This window comes from Physeter macrocephalus, unplaced genomic scaffold (genome assembly GCF_002837175.3).
Source record: "Physeter macrocephalus isolate SW-GA unplaced genomic scaffold, ASM283717v5 random_1496, whole genome shotgun sequence".
Taxonomy (NCBI): domain Eukaryota; kingdom Metazoa; phylum Chordata; class Mammalia; order Artiodactyla; family Physeteridae; genus Physeter; species Physeter macrocephalus.
Genome location: NW_021146356.1, coordinates 1 through 19,113, shown reverse-complemented (window position 1 = coordinate 19,113; position 19,113 = coordinate 1). Strand labels below are relative to the sequence as shown.

Sequence of the window (19,113 nt, the reverse complement as noted above, 5' to 3'; positions counted from 1 at the left end):
GAACTTGCCACTTTTTTCTGTAAATAAAATCTTTGTAGGAGTATAATCACTGGTTGGAAAGTGTGAGCCTTGAGGAAACAAAGCTCTGATCCCCAGACACAAGAAGCACCGAAGAGAAGAATTCTTCCCCGCGCGCCGCGTCCACCATGCAGAACCTCCCCCGGTCTGAGTGGCAGCCGGCTGGCCACGCCCAGCCCGGGCAAGGTGCCTCAGAAGCCGGGTTTTAGCCGAGTGGAGCCGGATCCCTTCTAATTCCGCTCATCTCCCCCCCACCCCCCGCTCATCTTATTCTCGGGAACAACACCCTGCGCGCGGAGAGGAAGGACTCCCAAACCGCCAGACGGAGGCTTCCGCGCGGCCCCAGACCTGACCATCTATGGTCACAGAGCGCACCGAACAAACAGGAAGTGGGGCGAACTTCCACCTTCCAAACCCGGGGCAGAGCGAGCGGGGCGGCGGCTGGCATGCCCAGAAACGCGGGGTTGGGCCCGAGCGCCCCCGCCGACCCCTCCCCACACCCAGCCTCCGCAGGTCCTCCTGAAACACTGTCCAGAGCAATAGCCTCCACACGTCACAAACGGGGAAACCGAGGTTTGAACGCCCAGAGGGAGGCGGAGCTTAGCCTTGATCCCCCTCGGAGAGTAGACGGCCGCCCGCGATTCCCGCCCTCAGAGACTCCTCCGGCTAGGCCCTAACAGGGACTGAAGGGTTGAACCCCTTCCTGCCTACTGTGAAAAGGAACCGGCCTTTGCCAATAAGGCCAAACTGACAGGAGAATTAACCACTCATCTGTCCTCCTTCTCCGGGGATGGAGCTTAGCCAGTAATTTCGGCCCTTCATTGGTCCGGGCGATTCCGGCAGCTGCAGTTGATAGAAGGGCGTGGCTAGCCTTAGGCACGCCCCCGTCGCTCCCGCCTTGGGGGAGGGACTCTTTTCCCAGGCTAGTGGGGATTCTCTCTCACGGGCGTGGCGAATAGGGGGCGGAGTCAAGAGCGGAGCTGCCAGACTTCCTCCCAGGTCCCTCCTCTGGGCCGGCGTTTCGGCCGGCGGTTCATTTCCGGTGGGGGTGCCGCGCCCAGTGAGGGCACGGAAGTGGGTCGCGCGAAGATTGCTGGGCGGTTCTTGCCGGAAGTGGAGAGCGGCTGATCGCAGTCCCGAGGTGAGGCAGATCTCTGAGGTGAGTGTGGGCGGCGGGGTAGGGACTATGGTCCTCTCCGCGGCCCACTGGCCCCTGGCGTTGTTAATGACCCTTCTGGCCTAGGCGCATGCGGTGAGCCTCCCTGAGGCGGCCGGCGCCGGGGCCCTCAGGCCGACCCGGGATCCTGGGCGCGGTCTCTTGAGGTGGGGCCGCGGTGACCAACTGAGCCAGGCTCTCCTGGGGAGGCCCCTTCCGCTGGACTTAGCGGTTCTGGCCATCAGCCTCAGCGGAGGCCTGATTCCTAAGGTGCTCTGACTGAAAGGAACCTCCGAGACCTTAGAATCTTCTCTATCCCTGGTCTCGCCCCCATTGCTTGGATGGGTAAACTGATCCCCGGAGAGAGGAGGCTGGTCCAAGATCTCACAGCGAGCGACGGAAACAATCGGAATCTAGACCTCAGCTCCTTAGATTACCAGCCCCAGATCCTTCCCCCGTTCATTTCCCAGGAACCTTTCTGTACCTTGGGGTGGTCTTCCAGTAGCTATCGTCTCGCGGGCAGTTGCAGGTTAAAGGCTACCCGCTGCGTGGAACTTTTTAAAAATGCAGCCTGTTTGGCACACCTGGGCAGTTTTTTTTAAAAAGAGAGGATCGGGTTTTTGTGTTTGCAATCAGACAGCCTCCCCTTTCTCCTAGTCTATAGCTCTGATCCTGAAAAGCCAAGTTAACTTTGTTGAAGGTGTTGCATACTTCTGGACGTAAAACCAGTTGGCTCAGTTTTGGTCTGGTCCCACTGCCAAGCATCGGTAGCCATAGGCGCTTTGTTTAACTTGTTTGAGCCTCATTTTTGTCATCTTTTAAGTGGAGATCTCTGCTCACCTCACAGGATTAAATTCAGTGTAACAAATTGTGTTTATTCTTTGTTAGGCACTCTGCAACATCCAGGGAAGGCAGAAACAAAACAAGGTAGACCCTGCCCTCACGGAGCTGACAGTGTGTGCAGGGAATTTAACAAATAATTATAAATGTGATGAATGTTAGGAAAGAAGAACAGGGTGCTTTGGCAGTATGTAATGAGGGGCTCAGGAAGATCCCTTCTGCAGAAACAGGGTTTAAGATGAGTTTCGAAGCATGAAGAGCTCAATGAAGAGAGCATGAGAAACTTAAGGCAGAAGTTAGTATCAGAACTGTCAGTTGAAGCTCTTTATAGGGATCCCTGTTCAAGTGAAAACAGGGGCAGCCCAGCACATTAATCATTCACCAGCCATTTATTGAGCCCTTGATACGTGTGAGGCACATATTAAATGAGGCACCTAGCCCTGGTGACTAAGAATACAGTAGTTCTCATGGAGTGGAGGAGGAAGCAGACAAGTAAATCAGGGGTGGCTTACAGTGTCATAGTGTGTGAGCACAGGGCTTTTGAGAGGAGGAATACCTGAGCCAGCTTTCCATGCTTTGGGGAGGAAGTGGGAGGCTAAGTCCTGCAGGATTTGTTTAGCTGTATGGTGAATCTGGGAAAGGGATTTCCAGCCAGAGGGTCCAGTGCAAGGACATGGAATCTGGACATGTGAAAGACCATGACTGGAATTCCAGTAATGCTCAGAGAAGTGGAGGAAGTGGGTGGGTGTGGATCACATATGAAGGCCCTTGTAAACCATGCTAAGGAATTTGGAGCTTACCCTGAAAGCTGTGGGGAGGCTTTGCAGGCTCTTATGAAGGAAAATGTTGTGGTCAGATTGATGTTTTAGTTCAGCCTGTCAAGGGGGAAGGAACATAATGGGGAAGTAGACCAGTGTTTGGAAGCTTGAACATGGCTTGAACCATGGAGACAATGAGAATGGGAAGGAGAGGAGGGATCGAATTTGAGCAATATTAAAAAGATGAAATCCATAGAGTTGAAGGCTGATTGTTTATGGAAATGAAAAAATAGCAGTAGCTTAGGATGATTGTCTGGTTTTCTGGTTTAGGGAACTGGGTAGCACCATTCACCAATATAGGTACTGTGAGAGGAGGGTCAAGTTGGAGAGGTGACATGGAAAGAAAATGAATTTTGGACATATTTAGTTTGAGTTGTTTGCAGCACATCTAAGCAAAGATGTCTAATAAGGTATCTCAACTAGAAGAAAGAGCAAGAGAAAGGTGTGGAGGCAGGAGAGGGTTTATATTGTTCAGGGAAGTACTGGAGCCTGGGGTTTGTAGGAGAAGATAAGACCAGAAAAAAAGGTAGGTGGTGCCAGGTTTGAAGGGCTTTTGATGCCTTGTATGAATGCGTTTGGATTTATTCTGTGGTTGGTATTTTGCTAATTGTTTGACTTGCTGCTGTCCAGTATAAAGAAATTTCTGTTGGAATTTCCCCCCTTTTTCTTCCCCACAAATACTTCATCAAGCAGATGGACATAATTTATGTTTCAGAAGAGTTTAAATAAAATGGTAACTGTGAAAGTACTTTGTCAAGTACAGCCTGTCATGCAAACCAAAAGTGGTGGTATTGTTAAGATTCAGTGAGTGTATTTTTGCTTTGAGGAGGTTAGCTGTTTAGTTTGTAAAATGTTTTGTTTCCAACCTGAAGGATGAACTTTTTTTTTTACCCCTTTTCTTGCTTATATATAACTTTGTTTAGTTGCAGTTATTTTTTTAACTAGGGACTGAGCCTTTAAAAAGTGACTTCCTCCTTTCAGTTTTCTGTGAAGTATGGTGAGTCAAAGATTCATTTTACTTAAACAAGCAAATGCAGTGTCATTGAAAGTTGAACCCTCTGGTTTGAAATTTAATCCTGAGATTTGAAATCTGAGTATCCTCAAGCTATATCTTAGCCACTCCTAGTGATTATTCCTTTGACTTGTCCTCATCAGTTTCTTTCTTTACTTTCTACTAAACTGGCTTTCGTATCTATACTTCAGCTTCTCTACCATAACCAGACTACTCTTAAAAAGAACCATTTGCATCTTGTTAACCCTTCACTGGCTTCATTTTCCCAAAGAATCAAGTCTAAACTCTATTGTCCAATTTACAGAGTTCTCCACAGTCAGACCCTCATCTTAGTTTTCATTGGGTGGTACAGAGTGACATTCTAATTTAGAAAGTCCTAAACTATTACATCAGCTTTTTATTTGTACCTCTTGCACTTACCTTTTGCTCATTTTTACATTAGAACAGGGTTTCTCAACCTCAGCATAACTGACATTTTGGGCCAGGTGATTCTTCATTTCGTGGGGTTGTCCTGTGCATTGTAGGATTTCAGCAGTATCCCTGGCCTCTACCCATTAGATGCCAGGGGCACTCCCTCAACTGTGACAACCAAAAATGTCTTCAGACATTGCCAAATGTCTCCTGGAGGACAAAATTGCCCCTGATTGAGAACAATGCATGAGAAAGTATCATAGCTCTGATTGTGCAGTGTCTTATCTCTCCAACTCAGTTCTCTGAGGGCAGACTCCATGGCCTTCGTTAGCAGTGTATGGCACATGATAAACGATGGGTACCTTGCAAGGAATAAATCATGGGTTTCACTGAGGCATCAAGAATTATTGTTCATTCAAGGAATTTCTGGGTGGGCCTTGAAGAACTTGCCTTTTTGTGTTTTTTTCCCTCAGAGGATGTGATCTTAATAGAGAAAGACCATTGTTTAGGCACTCACTAGAAATGAGGTTGGTGTTAGTTGACAGCGCCAGTCAGCAGATTTATATGTCCCCTATACTGGGGCTATATAAATTCCTCTTTTCTTTGCCTGCATTTAGACAGCTTGGTTTAGTGGATAGGGATTATCATTTATTTTACATTGGATGTAGTTTATGATGTTGTTACTCAAGATTTTTTTTTTTTTTTTTTTTTTTTTTTTTTTGCGGTACGCGGGCCTCTCACTGCTGTGGCCTCTCCCGTTGCGGAGCAGAGGCTCCGGACGCGCAGGCTCAGCGGCCATGGCTTACGGGCCTAGCTCCTCCGCGGCATGTGGGATCTTCCCGGACCAGGGCATGAACCCGTGTCCCCTGCATCAGCAGGCGGACTTTCAACCACTGCGCCACCAGGGAAGCCCTCAAGATTTATTTTGACTGATAAAATTGTTGTACAGTTGACCCTTGAACAACATGGATTGGAACTGTGCAGGTCCACTTGTACAGGCAGATATGGAGGGCTGGCTGTAAAGTTATTGGAGGATTTCCCACTGCACTGAGGGCCAGTGCCCGTACCCTCGTGTTTTTCAAGGGTCGACTGTAGTTTCATCATCCTTAAATTAATGCAGCTCTAGCATTCACCATGAAACTATTTGTTCTTGATATACCATCATGTAAACCTAATAAAAACCATCAACTCTAAAAATACTCCTCAGCTACAGTGCAGCTTTGTTTGCCTTGTATTACCAGACCTGTTGTATCAAATTTTTCTCTTCTACTGGAAAGTAGTTATAGTTGAAATGTTTAATGGAAGAAGTGAGCTTGCTTTTTTGTTTTATTTTTTATTTTTTTTCCCTCCAGAGGTCATTAAAATTCCTACACGTAAGTTAATTATAGACTTAAAGTCGCAGATCTTTTCGTATCTCTAGCTGTAGCTGAATCATGGCTAGGGACAAATGGCATCCTTGAATCTATCTTTATGCATGAGAATGGGAAACGCTGTTCTGTTTACAGCAACTACCAGTTGAAATCAACCAATGCGGTTTTTCCTTATACAGTATAAAAGATGCCTGCTGAATGGTTTTATGGTGTTAGTCTTCTTAATATTCCTTGAATGTGAGAGAGAGGGGAACCCTTGACCACACGAAGTTATCTATTTGCATTGAAACAAATAGAGCCTTGAAACAGCTAGTTCTCAAGTCTGACTTCAGCTTGTACACTATTACTAGCTTTACTCACTCCTGGAATTTTAGATAGAGGACCATGTTTAATGGTCAGGAGACAAGTGCTGATATTGGGTAGAATTCTTTCCCTCTGCAGGAGACAGGCCTTTCTTTCTGTTTTAATCTAAACCTCAGGTGGCAGTGACTCAGGCACTAAATGTCATTGGTTTCATCAGAGAAACCAAATGCTTGGGGAAGAACAGTGGCTCCTGATTTGGGTTAGATTTAGATGGCATCTTACTGGGGCAAAGTGGTGTCTGTTCTTTGGTTTCTGGGTTAAATCAGCCAACTTGTAAGTATCCTATTAGCATGTGTAGGTTTTGCTCTGTAACATGTTAGAGTCTAGTGATGAGAATTTCTATATTGTTAGGAGTAGAACTAACTAATGCCTTATAGTTTAGTGGTAGCTTAGGAGAGATATCCAAGTGAAGCTGTTTTGTTTTGTTGTCTTCTATTATAAAGAAATTATATTACTATGTTAAAAAAATTTTGGCAAATGGGGAAATTGTCTAAAACGCCATCACGCGAATGTGACAAATACTGTAAATTTTGTGTTCTTTTTCAGGTCTTTTTCCACAGTGCATTTAGCTCTTCCCCTGTAATTAGAAGTCTAAGCTAACACAGCATTGAACATCTTCATGCCTATCAGTTTTCTCATGTTAGTATTATTTTCTTAGGATAACATCTAGGGAACAGAATTACAAAGCAAAGGCCAACAGAAGCATTTTGGAGCAGATCAGTTGGGCTGCCGTAGCATACAGGGTGACTTGTGTAGTTACTTTCTTTTCGATTTTACTTAAGGGTATGACTTAGAGGAACAACTACCTGACAAAGTAGAAAACATTTTAAGTGTAGCAACTTCTTATGAGTAGAAATTCATTCCACTGCCTTAATTGCCTGGTGAGGAGAGGCAAGAACTGCAGGAGTAACCTGGTTCCATTTACTTCTGAATGACACAGGCAGAAGGAATTGGGTTGCTTGGATTGTTAGAATGATGAGAATATGAAGCAGCTTCGGTAGGAATCACTGACCATTTCTGATTTTGCTTGGTTTCAGACCACAAAAGAAATTGCTGGAGAATCAAGCTCCTGGTTTCTTTTCGCTCTGCATGATATCCCTCCAAAAGCCTATGCAGTCTCATGACTTTATGATGTTTCCTTGCTGATGACTTTGTAAACATTGATCGCTAGCCTTGATCCTTCCCCAAGCTCATGTCTAACTATTTACTGGACATTCCCACTTGGAAGCTTCATCTTCTGTTCAAACTGTGTATCCAAAACTGACCTCATCTTCTTGCCTTAGCTAGAATGTGCCAGAAACCTGTTTTTTCCTAGTGTCATCATTCTCTTACTCCCCTGGATTTGCAACTCTGGAGTCATCTTTGACTCCCTTCTCTGAATGCTACTGTAACTCAGTAGTCAGTATCACACAGTTAATACTTGTTCTGTGTTTAATGCTCAGTTGTTTTGTGTGACCTCCAAGGGCAGAACCAAGATCGGTGGGTGGAAGTTGCAGGGAGACTGGTTTTGCCTCCATATAAGGAAGAACTTTTAAATACTTTGAGCTGTGTGAATGGAATGGGCTGCCTCCAGAAGTCTTGGGTTCTCCACACTGAAGGTGTTTGAATAGAGGCTACCTGACTAATTGCTGAGAATGTTGAAAGGTCTGTTCTGTCATCAGATGGTGCTTTCTAGACTCCCTCCTGATCCTGAGAGCCAGTGATTCAGTGGAAGGTAGCTTTGTTGCTCCTGCTAGACTCCCTCAGGGTAGAAAAACTATTTTACTGTTAATTTAGGTGCTGGTCACTTAGCGGCCTAAAAGTGATTATTTTTTTCCTTTGCAATACCAAAAATATTTTTTACAGTACCACTTTTTAATTTTGCAGCTAGTTGAACAACTTTCAACCTAACATAGACCCTAATATCTTCCCTTTTTTTCCCCCAAACCCATTCTATCAGACAGTACTTGTAAAAATTTTGCTTTCATCATATTATTCCTTCTCTCAAAACCCTTGAATGGCTTCACATTTATCACAACGTGAAATTCAAATACTGCCCAGGTTTCAGTGCCCTCCATAACCTAGCCCAGCTTGCTTATTTTCCATGAGACTATGTGGGCTAACCTTCTCTTACTTTCTGTACATAGCCTTCTTGGTCTCTCTTTGCTTTTGATTGCTCTGGAATGTCTTCCCTTTTTTCTTTTACTTTTTCTGTCAAAATGCCCCACGTCCCTCCTGAAACCTCCTGAGACTACCTTTAATCCTCATTGATTTCTTCTCCAAGCATGTAGTCATTTATACTATATAATTCAGGACCATACAACATTCTGCAAAGAAAAAGCTCCACTGTGTTAGCTGGTAACTTTAACTTTTCCCAATCCAAATGAAATTAGTTAATCTCTAACAGAACTTTAAAAAATATAGTCTTCAATATTTAGTCCACTGGCGTTTCATTTGCGTTGCCCTTCCCAATAAGAATGAAAGCTTCTAGAAGGCAGAGACAGCGGGTCTTCTGTTTCTTCAGTAGCTGTCACAATGCTAAGGACTTTCATGTTATGAGTGTCTTCTGTGTGCCAGGTTGTTCTAGGTGCTGCAGATTTTGGGGGTGGGGGCAGCTGGGGGAGCAGGGGTGGGGAGAATGGATAAATTGCCATGTTTCTGGAGCCTGTATTCTAGTACATGGTATGCAGCGATAACATTTTACATTTGAAATGCATTTTAAGGCTCCCAAAGTAACTACTCATCTATAAAACCAACTCCTTTGATCCTTACATCTCTGTGTGCTAGGTGAGGGTCCATTAAATGACTGTCCTAAACTTACACAGTTAATACGTGGCAGAATTGGGACTCAAACCTTGGACTCCTGAATCCAAGTTTTATTTAGACTTGGGTAATTAGGACTGCCTCTCCTTCTGAAGCTTTTATGATGAATGCTTAAATAGTTGGGAATCTGTACCTTCATTTACGGAGGCTTACATATAGTTCTTGGCTACTGTCAGTCAGAAATGGCAGGGAGCAAGATTAGGTAGAGCTTTAGATTTCTGCCCTGGCAATTCTGTGTTCTTGGGAAAAACCTTATTTTAAATATTTGCTTTCCAAACATGTGTCATCTGTACTGAATGTGAAAAGATATTGGCCTCCATAGAGGAAATTGAGGGCAGAGGAATTGAAAGCGGCTAATAATGTGCCTAAAGACACCATAAAGAGACCTTGAACCCACAGTGCTGTGCTCAGCAGACAGCTGGGGCTGGATGCTGTGATGAACCCGTTAGTCACTTAATTGCTTAAAAGAGCCTCAGAAAATTTGTGCTGAAGGCTAGGTTCTCTCCCCACCGGTTGTTTGATATCTAGCAAGCTTTTTAACTTCTGTCAGTTTCTTCATTCTAAAGATGGGGATCAGTATCTTTATAACATACATCACAGAATTATTTTAAGTCTCAAAAGAAGCAGCAGTTTGATGATATAAAGCACCGACAACTCTAAGGGAGTTCTGTTTTTAATTAATGTTATATCATCTAATAAACAAGGTTATCTGCCTTATGGCACTTGGTTTGAAGATCTCTATATCAATTTAATTTGTGCCCAAGAAGGCAGCATTTATTTGAAAGATGGGAATGTTTGTTAGAGCCTACAAACAGGCAAAAAAAAATGTTTTTTTAAAAGAAAGGGAAACCCCTCCCCCGCCTACACTTCTCCCCAGATTTGACACAGAGAGGAGATAACCAGGCGTTGAGGGGAGAGGGAGTAAAGGCACTTATGTATTTATTTTTCCCAAGGACCTTTATTAACCTATTGTATTTATAGTGCCTACCATGTTTATAGTACTGGAATTACAAAGGCAAGACATGGTCTCTTCTGTAGGGTGACTGATTGCCTGTTGACTATTAAATGATTTTAAACCAGTGTGTTAAAGTGTGGTAGAGATAAGTACACAATGATATGTGGGAGCACATATTGGAAATGCTTCTTGGGGAGGTGATACCTTGGCTGAGACTGAATGGACAGTAGGAATTCTGGAGAGGGGGCAGATTGAGAGGGGAAAACATACCAAACTGGAAAAGCTTCCTAGAGGAGGTGACACCTTAGCTGAATCTGAAAAAGGCAGTAGGAGTTATGAGAAAAGGAACAGGTTGGGAAGGGAAAGCAACCAAGCAGAGTGGATAGCACAGTAAAGGCTCAAAAGTGAGAGAAAGCATAACTCTTTCTGGAAAATGCAGGTAGTTCTGGGTTGCTGTAGAATGTTGAGGAAAGGTGTGGCAGGAGAGAAAACTGGCAGAGTGGTAGGAAATAAAGCAGGGCCAGATTATGGAAACCCTTGCTTGGACTTTACTCTGAACCACTGTGGTAATAAGAAGAATGGATGAAGAGGGTTTGTAACTGGAATTAGAGGAGACTAGTGAAGAGGTTATTGCAGTAATCTAGGCAAAGTCATGATGACCGAATTTTTAATCAATCAGGATGAAGACAAGGGGCATCTATTTATGATATGCAAGATAGAGCCTATGGATTTTGATGACTGATGAGATTAGTAAGAAGATCATTTAGTTAACGTTTATGGAATCCTAACCATTTTTCAGGACTGAGCGAGCCAGTCACTTCCACATGTATTTCCTCTTTTATTCTCACTGCAGCCCTTTGGATTTTATATTGTTGTCCCTGTTTTACAAATAAGGAAGCTGAGGTTGAGAAAGTTTGGTAACACTCAGACACAGAGCCAGTGAGTACCACTATTCAAACTCCCAGTCTTTCTGACTTCTCCAAAGAACAACACTCTTAACCACTATACTGTACAGCTTAACAGTTTCCAGGTTACTATCTTGATTGCTGGTAGTGCTGGATTACTGAGACAGTGAGTCTGTGGGAGCAGTGCTAGGGAAAATGATGAGTTCTGTTTTGGACATTTCAGATGTCCTTTGGGACATCCAGGTAGATATGTCTAGGTGGAAGCTGGATCTAAAATTCTGAATCCCAGAAGGATGGCCTGAGCTGGATACACTGCTCTGGGAGTTGTTAGTCTATAGGTGGTTGTGGTGGTATCACTCAGCAAGTGGACTGGATAGTAACGCGATAATGGTAGTTGACGGCTTTGGAGTGGACATGACCACCTAAAGAATGAATATGCGTACATAAAGAATAAGACAAGCTGTGTCTTTTGGTCCTTCAATTCTAGACATTCTTTCCCATAACATCTCAAATTTCACTCTACCCCCACCAAAAACAAAAAACTAGGAACTGTTCTCCTATATTTGATTAGTGGTGGAATGAGATTAGCTATAATGGTAGCTGTTTTGTCTTTTCTCATTCTGCTTAAGTTAAACAGCAGAACCATAGCTTGTTTAGCATTGAAAGCTTAAAGTACAAGTAAAAGATGGAAAAGAAGGAAGCAAAATCCATGAAGCTGTATTATTAAGCTTTTCAGATTGGTAAGTATTCTCGAACCCTGGCAGCCTTTAGAGATGCTTGTACTGTGTTACCATGTTCACACTGGCCGCAACTTATAGTATCCATTATGTCCGAACGAACATGTTTTATAACAGAATGGGTGGTATTTATTAATGCAAGGTAGCTTGGGAGTTTATTGCAGTCACTGCCTTTTCCCCTGGGATTTACAGAGTGTGGTGGATTATATGTGTCTGTCCCTGGATAGTACCCAGAATGAACAGGGCAGCAGTTTGGATATTTGGGTGATTGTGCCATAACATAAGGGAGAGTATATTGGATGCTTCTAGTCTGCTCCATAGTCTGTTGCATTTTGAGTAGAGTACAGATTTGGAGGCCTCTGCTACCTCTTCAGGTCGGCGAATGGAAAGGTTTATTTGGTTCGCATTCTTATTTTTTTCCTTGGTTCTTTTTTAAACAACATTCTCTGGCAAATCACTGGGCTCTGAGAGATCAGAGCCTGTACACGGAAAAGAATGGACAGGGATGATATTGTCTTCCTTAGTTTATCTTTTGAGTTGCTTCTCTCTTCCACAGGGAAGACAATGTGTGTTAAATGAGATATTCTGTCATGTAGCTGTCTTTGAGGAAATTATAATTGCTATGGTCATTTTAGGTGGCTTCAAGGGAGTTGAGTTCATTCGGCTTCAGTTGCCTGAATAAATTAATGCTTTGAAATGGAATCTCTCCAAGTCAAGTCTTTGATTGTGATTACACTGACTGATTTTGATGAGATCACCTATAGTCTAAAGCACTTTATGTCGATGTATATTGATAACATTAACACTCATTTATGTGTATTTGTGGGTAACTTTCAGAACCCTTGTCTCTCTGGAGTTCTGGGATACTATACTTCAGGTTCATTAACTTCTAAAATATTTATTGAACACCTTCTACCTGCCAGGTAGTGGTCTAGATGGTAGAGGATAAACTTGTTTAGGAAACAAACCAGAGAAGTTCCCTTCTCTTTTGGAGCTTACTTTCTTTAGGATATTAGACATTGAATGAGGCTAGTTCAGATAAGTTGGTACTTGTGAAAGATCTGTAATAAGCTCTCTGGGTGTGTCTGTTCTCCTTCCCTGCTGCATATCCAGATCCTACCCACCCTCATTTGAAGCCTGGTTCAATTGGAAGCTTTGCCATAATAGCCTTATCTGATCCTTCCAGCTGATATATTCTTCCCCTCTCTGAAATCCTGTGTTATTCTCTCTGCAACTTACGTCACCTTACTTTTTTTTTCTATTTGTTTTATGGTTGTTAGTGCACATGTAAAGTCTCCTCTATTAGACTGTAAGTTATTGGGGACAAGATAAATACCCTATTCATCTTGATTATGGGCATTCCATATGTAGGCAGCAGGATGTTGTAGGAAAAAACACAGAACTTAGAGCCAGAAGGCTTGAATTTGAGGACTGGCTTCCCTACCAGCTAACTGTGAGACTATAGGCAAGTCATTTAACTTCACTGAAATTGTTTCCTATCTCTGAGAGTATAGTAATTATCTTTCGATTCCTAAATAGTTGTTGAGAGGCTTAAACTGAGATAATATATGAGACTGTACTTTGTAAATTCTAAATTCTTACACAAATATTTATTTGGTGATATCATAGTAAATATTCAGTAAGTATTTGAATGAGTAAGCATTTGCTTTCAGTTAACACTGTTTCCTGGGTAGTTCTTTTGCTTAATGAAGTCTCTATGATTTTGCAAATATGCTAGACTATCTTCCATCTTATTCTACTGTAAAATGATTCTGTTCCTCAGAATTGGCATCCTCTTCGCTCCCAGGGCATTCTTTTTTTCTTTTCTCCCTAGGTTCTATGTAATATTAAAACAACAAATGACATTTGATCTGTTTCAGCAGGTGCTACATTATGGCTGACATGCAAAATCTGGTAGAAAGGTTGGAGAGAGCGGTGGGCCGCCTGGAGGCAGTCTCCCAGGCCTCTGACATGCACTGTGGGTATGCAGACAGTGCTGCAAAAGGTAAGCAGCATACAAGCCAGCAGAATACCTTGAGTGGTGAATACTTGGTGTCCTGGCCAGAAATTCTTCTGTCACAGTATATTCCTTCCTTTGGAGCTAACTCCCTAAAACGTTTAATCTAGAAAGTTCATTGCCTATAATTTGTATTGCTGTGAACAGATAAGGGAGGAAGTGACTTGTGCAGGGAGGCCTGTGGTTAAGTTATTTTAACACGAGAACTTCCTGCTTGTGTGATATTTCCTGTTCTTTCTTTAGCAAAATGACTCTAGTATAAGTCAAATGCCAAGTGATATTAAATTTCCTCTCTCCAAACGATTGGCAAATTGGCCATTTTGCACATGCCCAATTGAATCAGAATGTTAGAGCTAAAAGGAACTTTGAGGGGGATGATTTTGTTTATTTTCATTCTATTGACAAAGAAAATTAAGCTTGGCAAGAAAAGGGGACTTAGCCAGGGTCGCACAAGAAGTTAATGGTGGTTCTGGAGCTAGAACCCAAGCTCCTGACTCATGCTCCAGCCTTCTGTTTACTGTGTTACCTTGCCTTTCTGCTTTCATGTGGAAGTGCCTTTAACAAATCCTCTTTCTGATGTGTGACCAATTCTTCGTGGTGTGTCTGTCTTCAGCAGGAACGACTCCATATGTGCAAGCATTTGATTCACTCTTGGCCGGTCCTGTGGCAGAGTACCTCAAGATCAGTAAAGAGATTGGGGGAGATGTGCAGAAGCATGTAAGGAGGTTTGGCCCTTTTTTCCCTCTTTTAAGGACTGGTGGCTTTCTTCAGATCCTACTCATCCTTGGTTGAAGAGCCCCTTGAGAGGCTCCTGGCTCCTTCTCTTCTACCTGCGCTGAGGAACTCAGTCCACGCACTGGAACATTTCCTCAGGTTTTTCCAGGCTCCCTGCTTTTATCACATATTCCGCATGGACTTCTTTTATACAGATAGTTTGCTTGGTGCATAAAATGTGGCTTGGTTCATCTTCGTAGTGAGAACATGCTACCGGTCTGATCCCAGTGTGTTATATAACCAGGCCTGGGGTGGCTTATTCAAAGGAGTCATCATCATGACTTAGCATTTATAAAACTAAGCATGGTACTTATGCTAAAGCTATGCTAATGCGAGTTATTTTCACACTTAGCCCACAGTAAGAATGTGAAGTAGGCAATGACAGGTGCCTCTCCACCAACCTCCCTTCATGTGCTGCTCCCCACGTTGTCACCCCCGCCCCTACTCTGTCTCTCTCTCTCTGAGACCCAGAGTCCTCCTGCTAGTCTTCTAAGTGATCCTTTGTCAGCAAGAACCATGTTTAGGATCTTCCTGACCCATCAGCAAAACTGGTTGCTTGATCTTTGGAAGAGCTATTTGGAGCCTCTTATATACCATCTGTTGGCAATGGTGTTAACTCTAGAGAGTGGGACTGGGACTTAGGTAGGAGTGTGGGGCTTGCATTTTTACTTTATACAGTAGGTCACATTTGAAAAGGTTTTAAAACGTATCACTTATATATATATTTTTTACTTTTATATTTTAAAAATACAAATCCAGAAAAAATATATGACTTCAATTTGAATTTTTATATTTGTAGTGCTTATAGCCTCATGTTTCTTAAACTCTTGGTCATGACCTTCAGTAAGAAATACATATTTGTGGGACTTCCCTGGTGGTCCAGTGGTTAAGACTCTGCACTTCCACTGCAGGGGGCATGAGTTCGATCCCTGGTTGGGGAACTAAGATCTTGCACGGCGCAGCCATAAAAAGAAAGAAAGAAAGAAAGAAATGCATATTTGTAACTAAGATATAAGTTTCACATTATGCTACTTGTGTTGCACTTTTTTTTTTTTTTTTTTTTGGAAATAATTTCCAGTTGATGTATTGCACTCATTGTTCTATTCTCCTTCACTTAATAAAGTACAGGTTATGGGGGTCACAAAGTTGATTTAATTATCTGTGGTAGGTCATGGCCCAACATTTGAAAAATAGCTTTAACACAAAGGAGTAAATACCTTGAGAATCTGAGGCATAAATTTAGGCTTTTGCTTTAACTCTTACCTCTAGTTCTTGAGAACAGATTTGGGAGGGCGGGGGAGGTGAGGAGAGGTAAGAGGGGTTTTCAGTGCACTTCATATCGCACTGCATGTTCAGTTGCTGACTTGACTTCATCAAAAGCTAGCCCCAGTTATCTTCGTTTCCAACTCTGGATTATATCCCTGATTAGTTCCAGGAGGAACATTGATATATTAGTCTGCCATCAGTCCCAAGAATCAGGAGTACTTGAAGAAATCAACATGAAGTGCCTGGGTTGCTACCAGAGTACATGGAAGTGGAGGTTTCAGGTTATTCTTACCAGGACCTCTCCAGCTGTAAAGTGTCATTGATAGCTGATTCTTCTCCTTTCCTCTCCTTTTCAGGCGGAGATGGTCCACACGGGTCTGAAGTTGGAGCGAGCGCTCTTGGTTACAGCCTCTCAATGCCAGCAGCCAGCAGGCGTAAGTTCATTACTAGTTGGTTTGATGCACAGGACAGTTTGAGAGCTTTCTGCTAAGCTATCACAACATACTAAGATAGACCTACTAGGCTCACGTATGTTCACACCAAGTCCCAGAGGGAGAGTCAGATTTTAAGCGCCACTATGGGAATGTGCCATTCAGTATATATTTATTGGGCTCTAATGGCTTTTTTTCTGTCATTTTACTTAGGACTGTAGTTATCCCTGGGACTTTGCTGCTTCTCTCAATAGACATTCTTAGCCCAAATTCATCATATTGTCCCTTATGCCCTTTGGGACCTAGAGAGTGGTTCTCTTGCTCCACTATGCGTGGGCTTAAGTAAGGCTGCTAGGGAGATCCTAAAACTCCTAAAGTACTGCTTCTCCCCTCACCCTTCAGTGGTTAGGCATCTCTCTTTAACTTTATTCCTACCTCAGGATTTTATGCTGCCACAAGTATGAAAATAAATTAGAGAAAATTTAGATTTTTCTCAGAGCCAAACATTTTAGTTTTGTTTCATTTCTTCTTTTTGCATTTGGCTTTCCTAGGCAGAAGGCTAATACAATAAGTCTTCCTACTAATGCTGTATTAAAACCTGTGAACCCTTGGCATGCCTAAATAATGTAAAAATAGCGTAAGATAATGTTAAATATGTTAGACTCTAATTTTTAATCTGTCTCGAATAGTTAAAGGATTTTGTCTAAACCTTTTTTCCAAGCCCACACTTCCCACACAAATCAGGCAGCTGAGACATTATTATCTTTCCCTTGCTTTAGATCGAGGATTGGCAGACTGTAGTCTGCAGGCCAAATCTGGCCTGCCACCTATTTTAAATGAAGTTTTTTTTGGAACACAGCCATGTCCATTCTTTTAAGTATTGTCTGTTGCTGCTTTGTGCACTACAACGGCAGAGTTGAAAAATAGCAACAGAGACCGTATGGCCTGCAAAGCCTGAAATATTTACAGTCTGGCTCTTTACAGAAAGTTTGCCGACTCCTGCTTTAGACTGTTCTCATGCTAAGGTCTGAGAAATGAGATGTTCAGGAAACCAAGCTTCGGATGAAGGATGAAAACACAGAAACATAGGATTCATCCATTTTGCTAAGCTGTCTGCTCAAGTTCCAAGCCCTCTAATTGCATTTGATTTCAACAGATCTCTTCTCAGCAGCTTCTATATGGCTAGCAACATGTTGAGGGCTATACGGATTATAAAAGAGGGCTAAGACAAAGCCCTTGTCTTTGAAGAATCAATGACAAAGAAAAGCATGTTTACATGGGTCCATTAATAAATTGTGCTGTTGTGTGATAAGGTGCCAGAATGGGTTATGCTGACGATAGATGCTGTAGGAGGCTGGTGTGGTTGGTGGAGTGCTGTCCCTCATGACGCAGAGGAGCACACAGATAGATGGAAAGAGAGGAGCCCAGAAATGAACTAGTGTCTCCTGTTAGTGGGACAGAAAAGAGGCAAGTGGCAGAAATGGTAGAATTTTGTGGTACAGCTGGAGTATGGGTCCTGATCATGAAGAACCACAAAATCCATCCTGGGGAGTTAGAACTGTCTAAGGAGAGTGAGATGATGAGCAGTATTGTAGCCATGTGAATCTTTGCAAGATAAATACAGAGTTTATTTGCATGCTTGTTGTAGTTCGTGAAGAATTCTTGCCTTGAGGATCAGAGTTGAGCAACATAAACAAAGGCTTCTATAAAAATACACTAACCTCAGTCTTTTCTTGCATCTTTTTCTAGAATAAGCTTTCCGATTTGTTGGCACCCATCTCCGAGCAGATCCAAGAAGTGATAACCTTTCGGGAGAAGAACCGAGGCAGCAAGTTGTTCAATCACCTGTCAGGTGTCAGCGAAAGTATCCAGGCCCTGGGCTGGGTGGCTATGGTGAGCAGCACAGCTTCCATGGAAGGGAAGGGACAGACTGAAAGAGACAAGGAGATATGGCTGGAGAGGCCCCAAGTCACTGACAGCTTCTCTTTTTCTAGGCTCCCAAGCCCGGTCCCTATGTGAAGGAAATGAATGATGCTGCCATGTTTTATACAAACCGAGTCCTCAAGGAGTACAAAGATGTGTAAGTCCAGCCTGTCCTCAAGGGGTAAAGGACAAACCCAGCTGGTTACTTGCTGGAGTAGTGCTTTGGGTTAAGTTTAGACTGCCTTTGGCTGCTGTGTTGGTTCTCTTATCTCAGGGCTGCTTTTTGGAAAGTTTGATAGATATTGGCTCATAGAAGCTGTATTTGCAAGCAGGAAGTGTTTCTGTTTCCTCTTCTGCTTTTTCTCCAGGGTTTGTAGAGGACTTTTGAGTCTTCTCATCCTTACCCTTCCAGGTTTAGGAGGTAAAATGGACTAATGCCCTTTTATTTGCCTGTGTGGTCAAGATTTTGTTCCTTTGTTGAAAACTTCTAACTGGCCCAGTTGCAAAAGATTCAGTAAGATTTACTAGAAAATGACCCTGACTATTCACGTGGTCAGGTAAAGTGAGATGAAGGCTGCCTGACCACTGCAGGTATTGCACAAGGGGAGTCACTGTACGTCCAACCACACGAGTCCACCAGTGCCTGCTTCTCCATTGCTGGTTTTGAGCTGGAGTCACTGCAGGCAGCTATTACTTAGCTGCATAACTCTCCAAACCCTTCCTTTCTTCCGTCCATCATCAGTTAACCAACACCTGTGAAGGAATAAGCCTTCATGTGGGTGAAAAATGTCCCAGAACACCAGGCCGCTCCTTGATCCTTCCAGTAACCTGGGATTAAGCATCACAATGTTTTCATTATACTCCACCGTATACTCTGCAATTTACAGTTGAGGAAATTAGGGTTTATGCTAAACAATCATAAACTCTTCCAGCTAATAATGTATAAGAAGAGAGGAGGACTTCCCTGGTGGCACAGTGGTTAAGAATCCACCTGCCAATGCAGGGGACACAGGTTTGATCCCTGGTCGGGGAAGATCCCACATGCCGCAGAGCAGCTAAGTCCATGTGCCACAACTACTGAGCCTGCGCTCTAGAGCCCATGAGCCACAACTACTGAGCCTGCGTGCCACAACTACTGAAGCCCACACGCCTAGAGCTGGCGCTCTGCAACAAGAGAAGCCACTGCGATGAGAAGCCCATGCACCGCAACGAAGAGTAGCCTCCCACTCGCTGCTACTAGAGATAGCCCGCTCTCAGCAACGAAGACCCAAACGCAGCCAAAAAAATTTTTTTTAAATTTTTTTTTAAATTAAAA

At 43.1% G+C, this 19,113-nt stretch overlaps 1 protein-coding gene across 4 annotated transcripts; it reads left to right on the top strand.

Annotated features, from left to right (window-relative positions):
• The first annotated feature begins 1,070 nt into the window (after nucleotides 1-1,070).
• On the top strand, nucleotides 1,071-18,442 carry LOC114485328 (adenylyl cyclase-associated protein 1). Of its 4 annotated transcripts, none has more exons than XM_028486566.2 (6): nucleotides 1,071-1,159; nucleotides 13,271-13,392; nucleotides 14,018-14,121; nucleotides 15,801-15,878; nucleotides 17,625-17,768; nucleotides 17,870-18,441. In XM_028486566.2, exons 2-6 carry the CDS (start codon nucleotides 13,281-13,283, stop codon nucleotides 17,957-17,959), a joined length of 528 nt encoding a protein of 175 aa, XP_028342367.1. In that variant the 5' UTR covers nucleotides 1,071-1,159; nucleotides 13,271-13,280; the 3' UTR covers nucleotides 17,960-18,441. The 4 variants fall into 4 exon arrangements, with proteins under 4 accessions (XP_028342367.1, XP_028342365.1, XP_028342370.1 ...); XM_028486564.2 differs by having other exon boundaries at nucleotides 1,075-1,177; XM_028486569.2 differs by having other exon boundaries at nucleotides 1,075-1,177; nucleotides 14,021-14,121; nucleotides 17,870-18,439.
• Nucleotides 18,443-19,113: the final 671 nt, after the last annotated feature.

What these genes read in the sequence shown, in the direction of transcription:
- LOC114485328 (XM_028486565.2), top strand. Translation starts at nt 13,281, where the DNA reads ATGGCTGACATGCAAAATCTGGTAGAAAGGTTGGAGAGAGCGGTGGGC. An exon ending in TGCAGACAGTGCTGCAAAAG is followed by an intron (nt 13,393 to 14,017) that starts GTAAGCAGCATA and finishes GTCTGTCTTCAG; the next exon opens with CAGGAACGACTCCATATGTG. An exon ending in AATGCCAGCAGCCAGCAGGC is followed by an intron (nt 15,879 to 17,624) that starts GTAAGTTCATTA and finishes ATCTTTTTCTAG; the next exon opens with AATAAGCTTTCCGATTTGTT.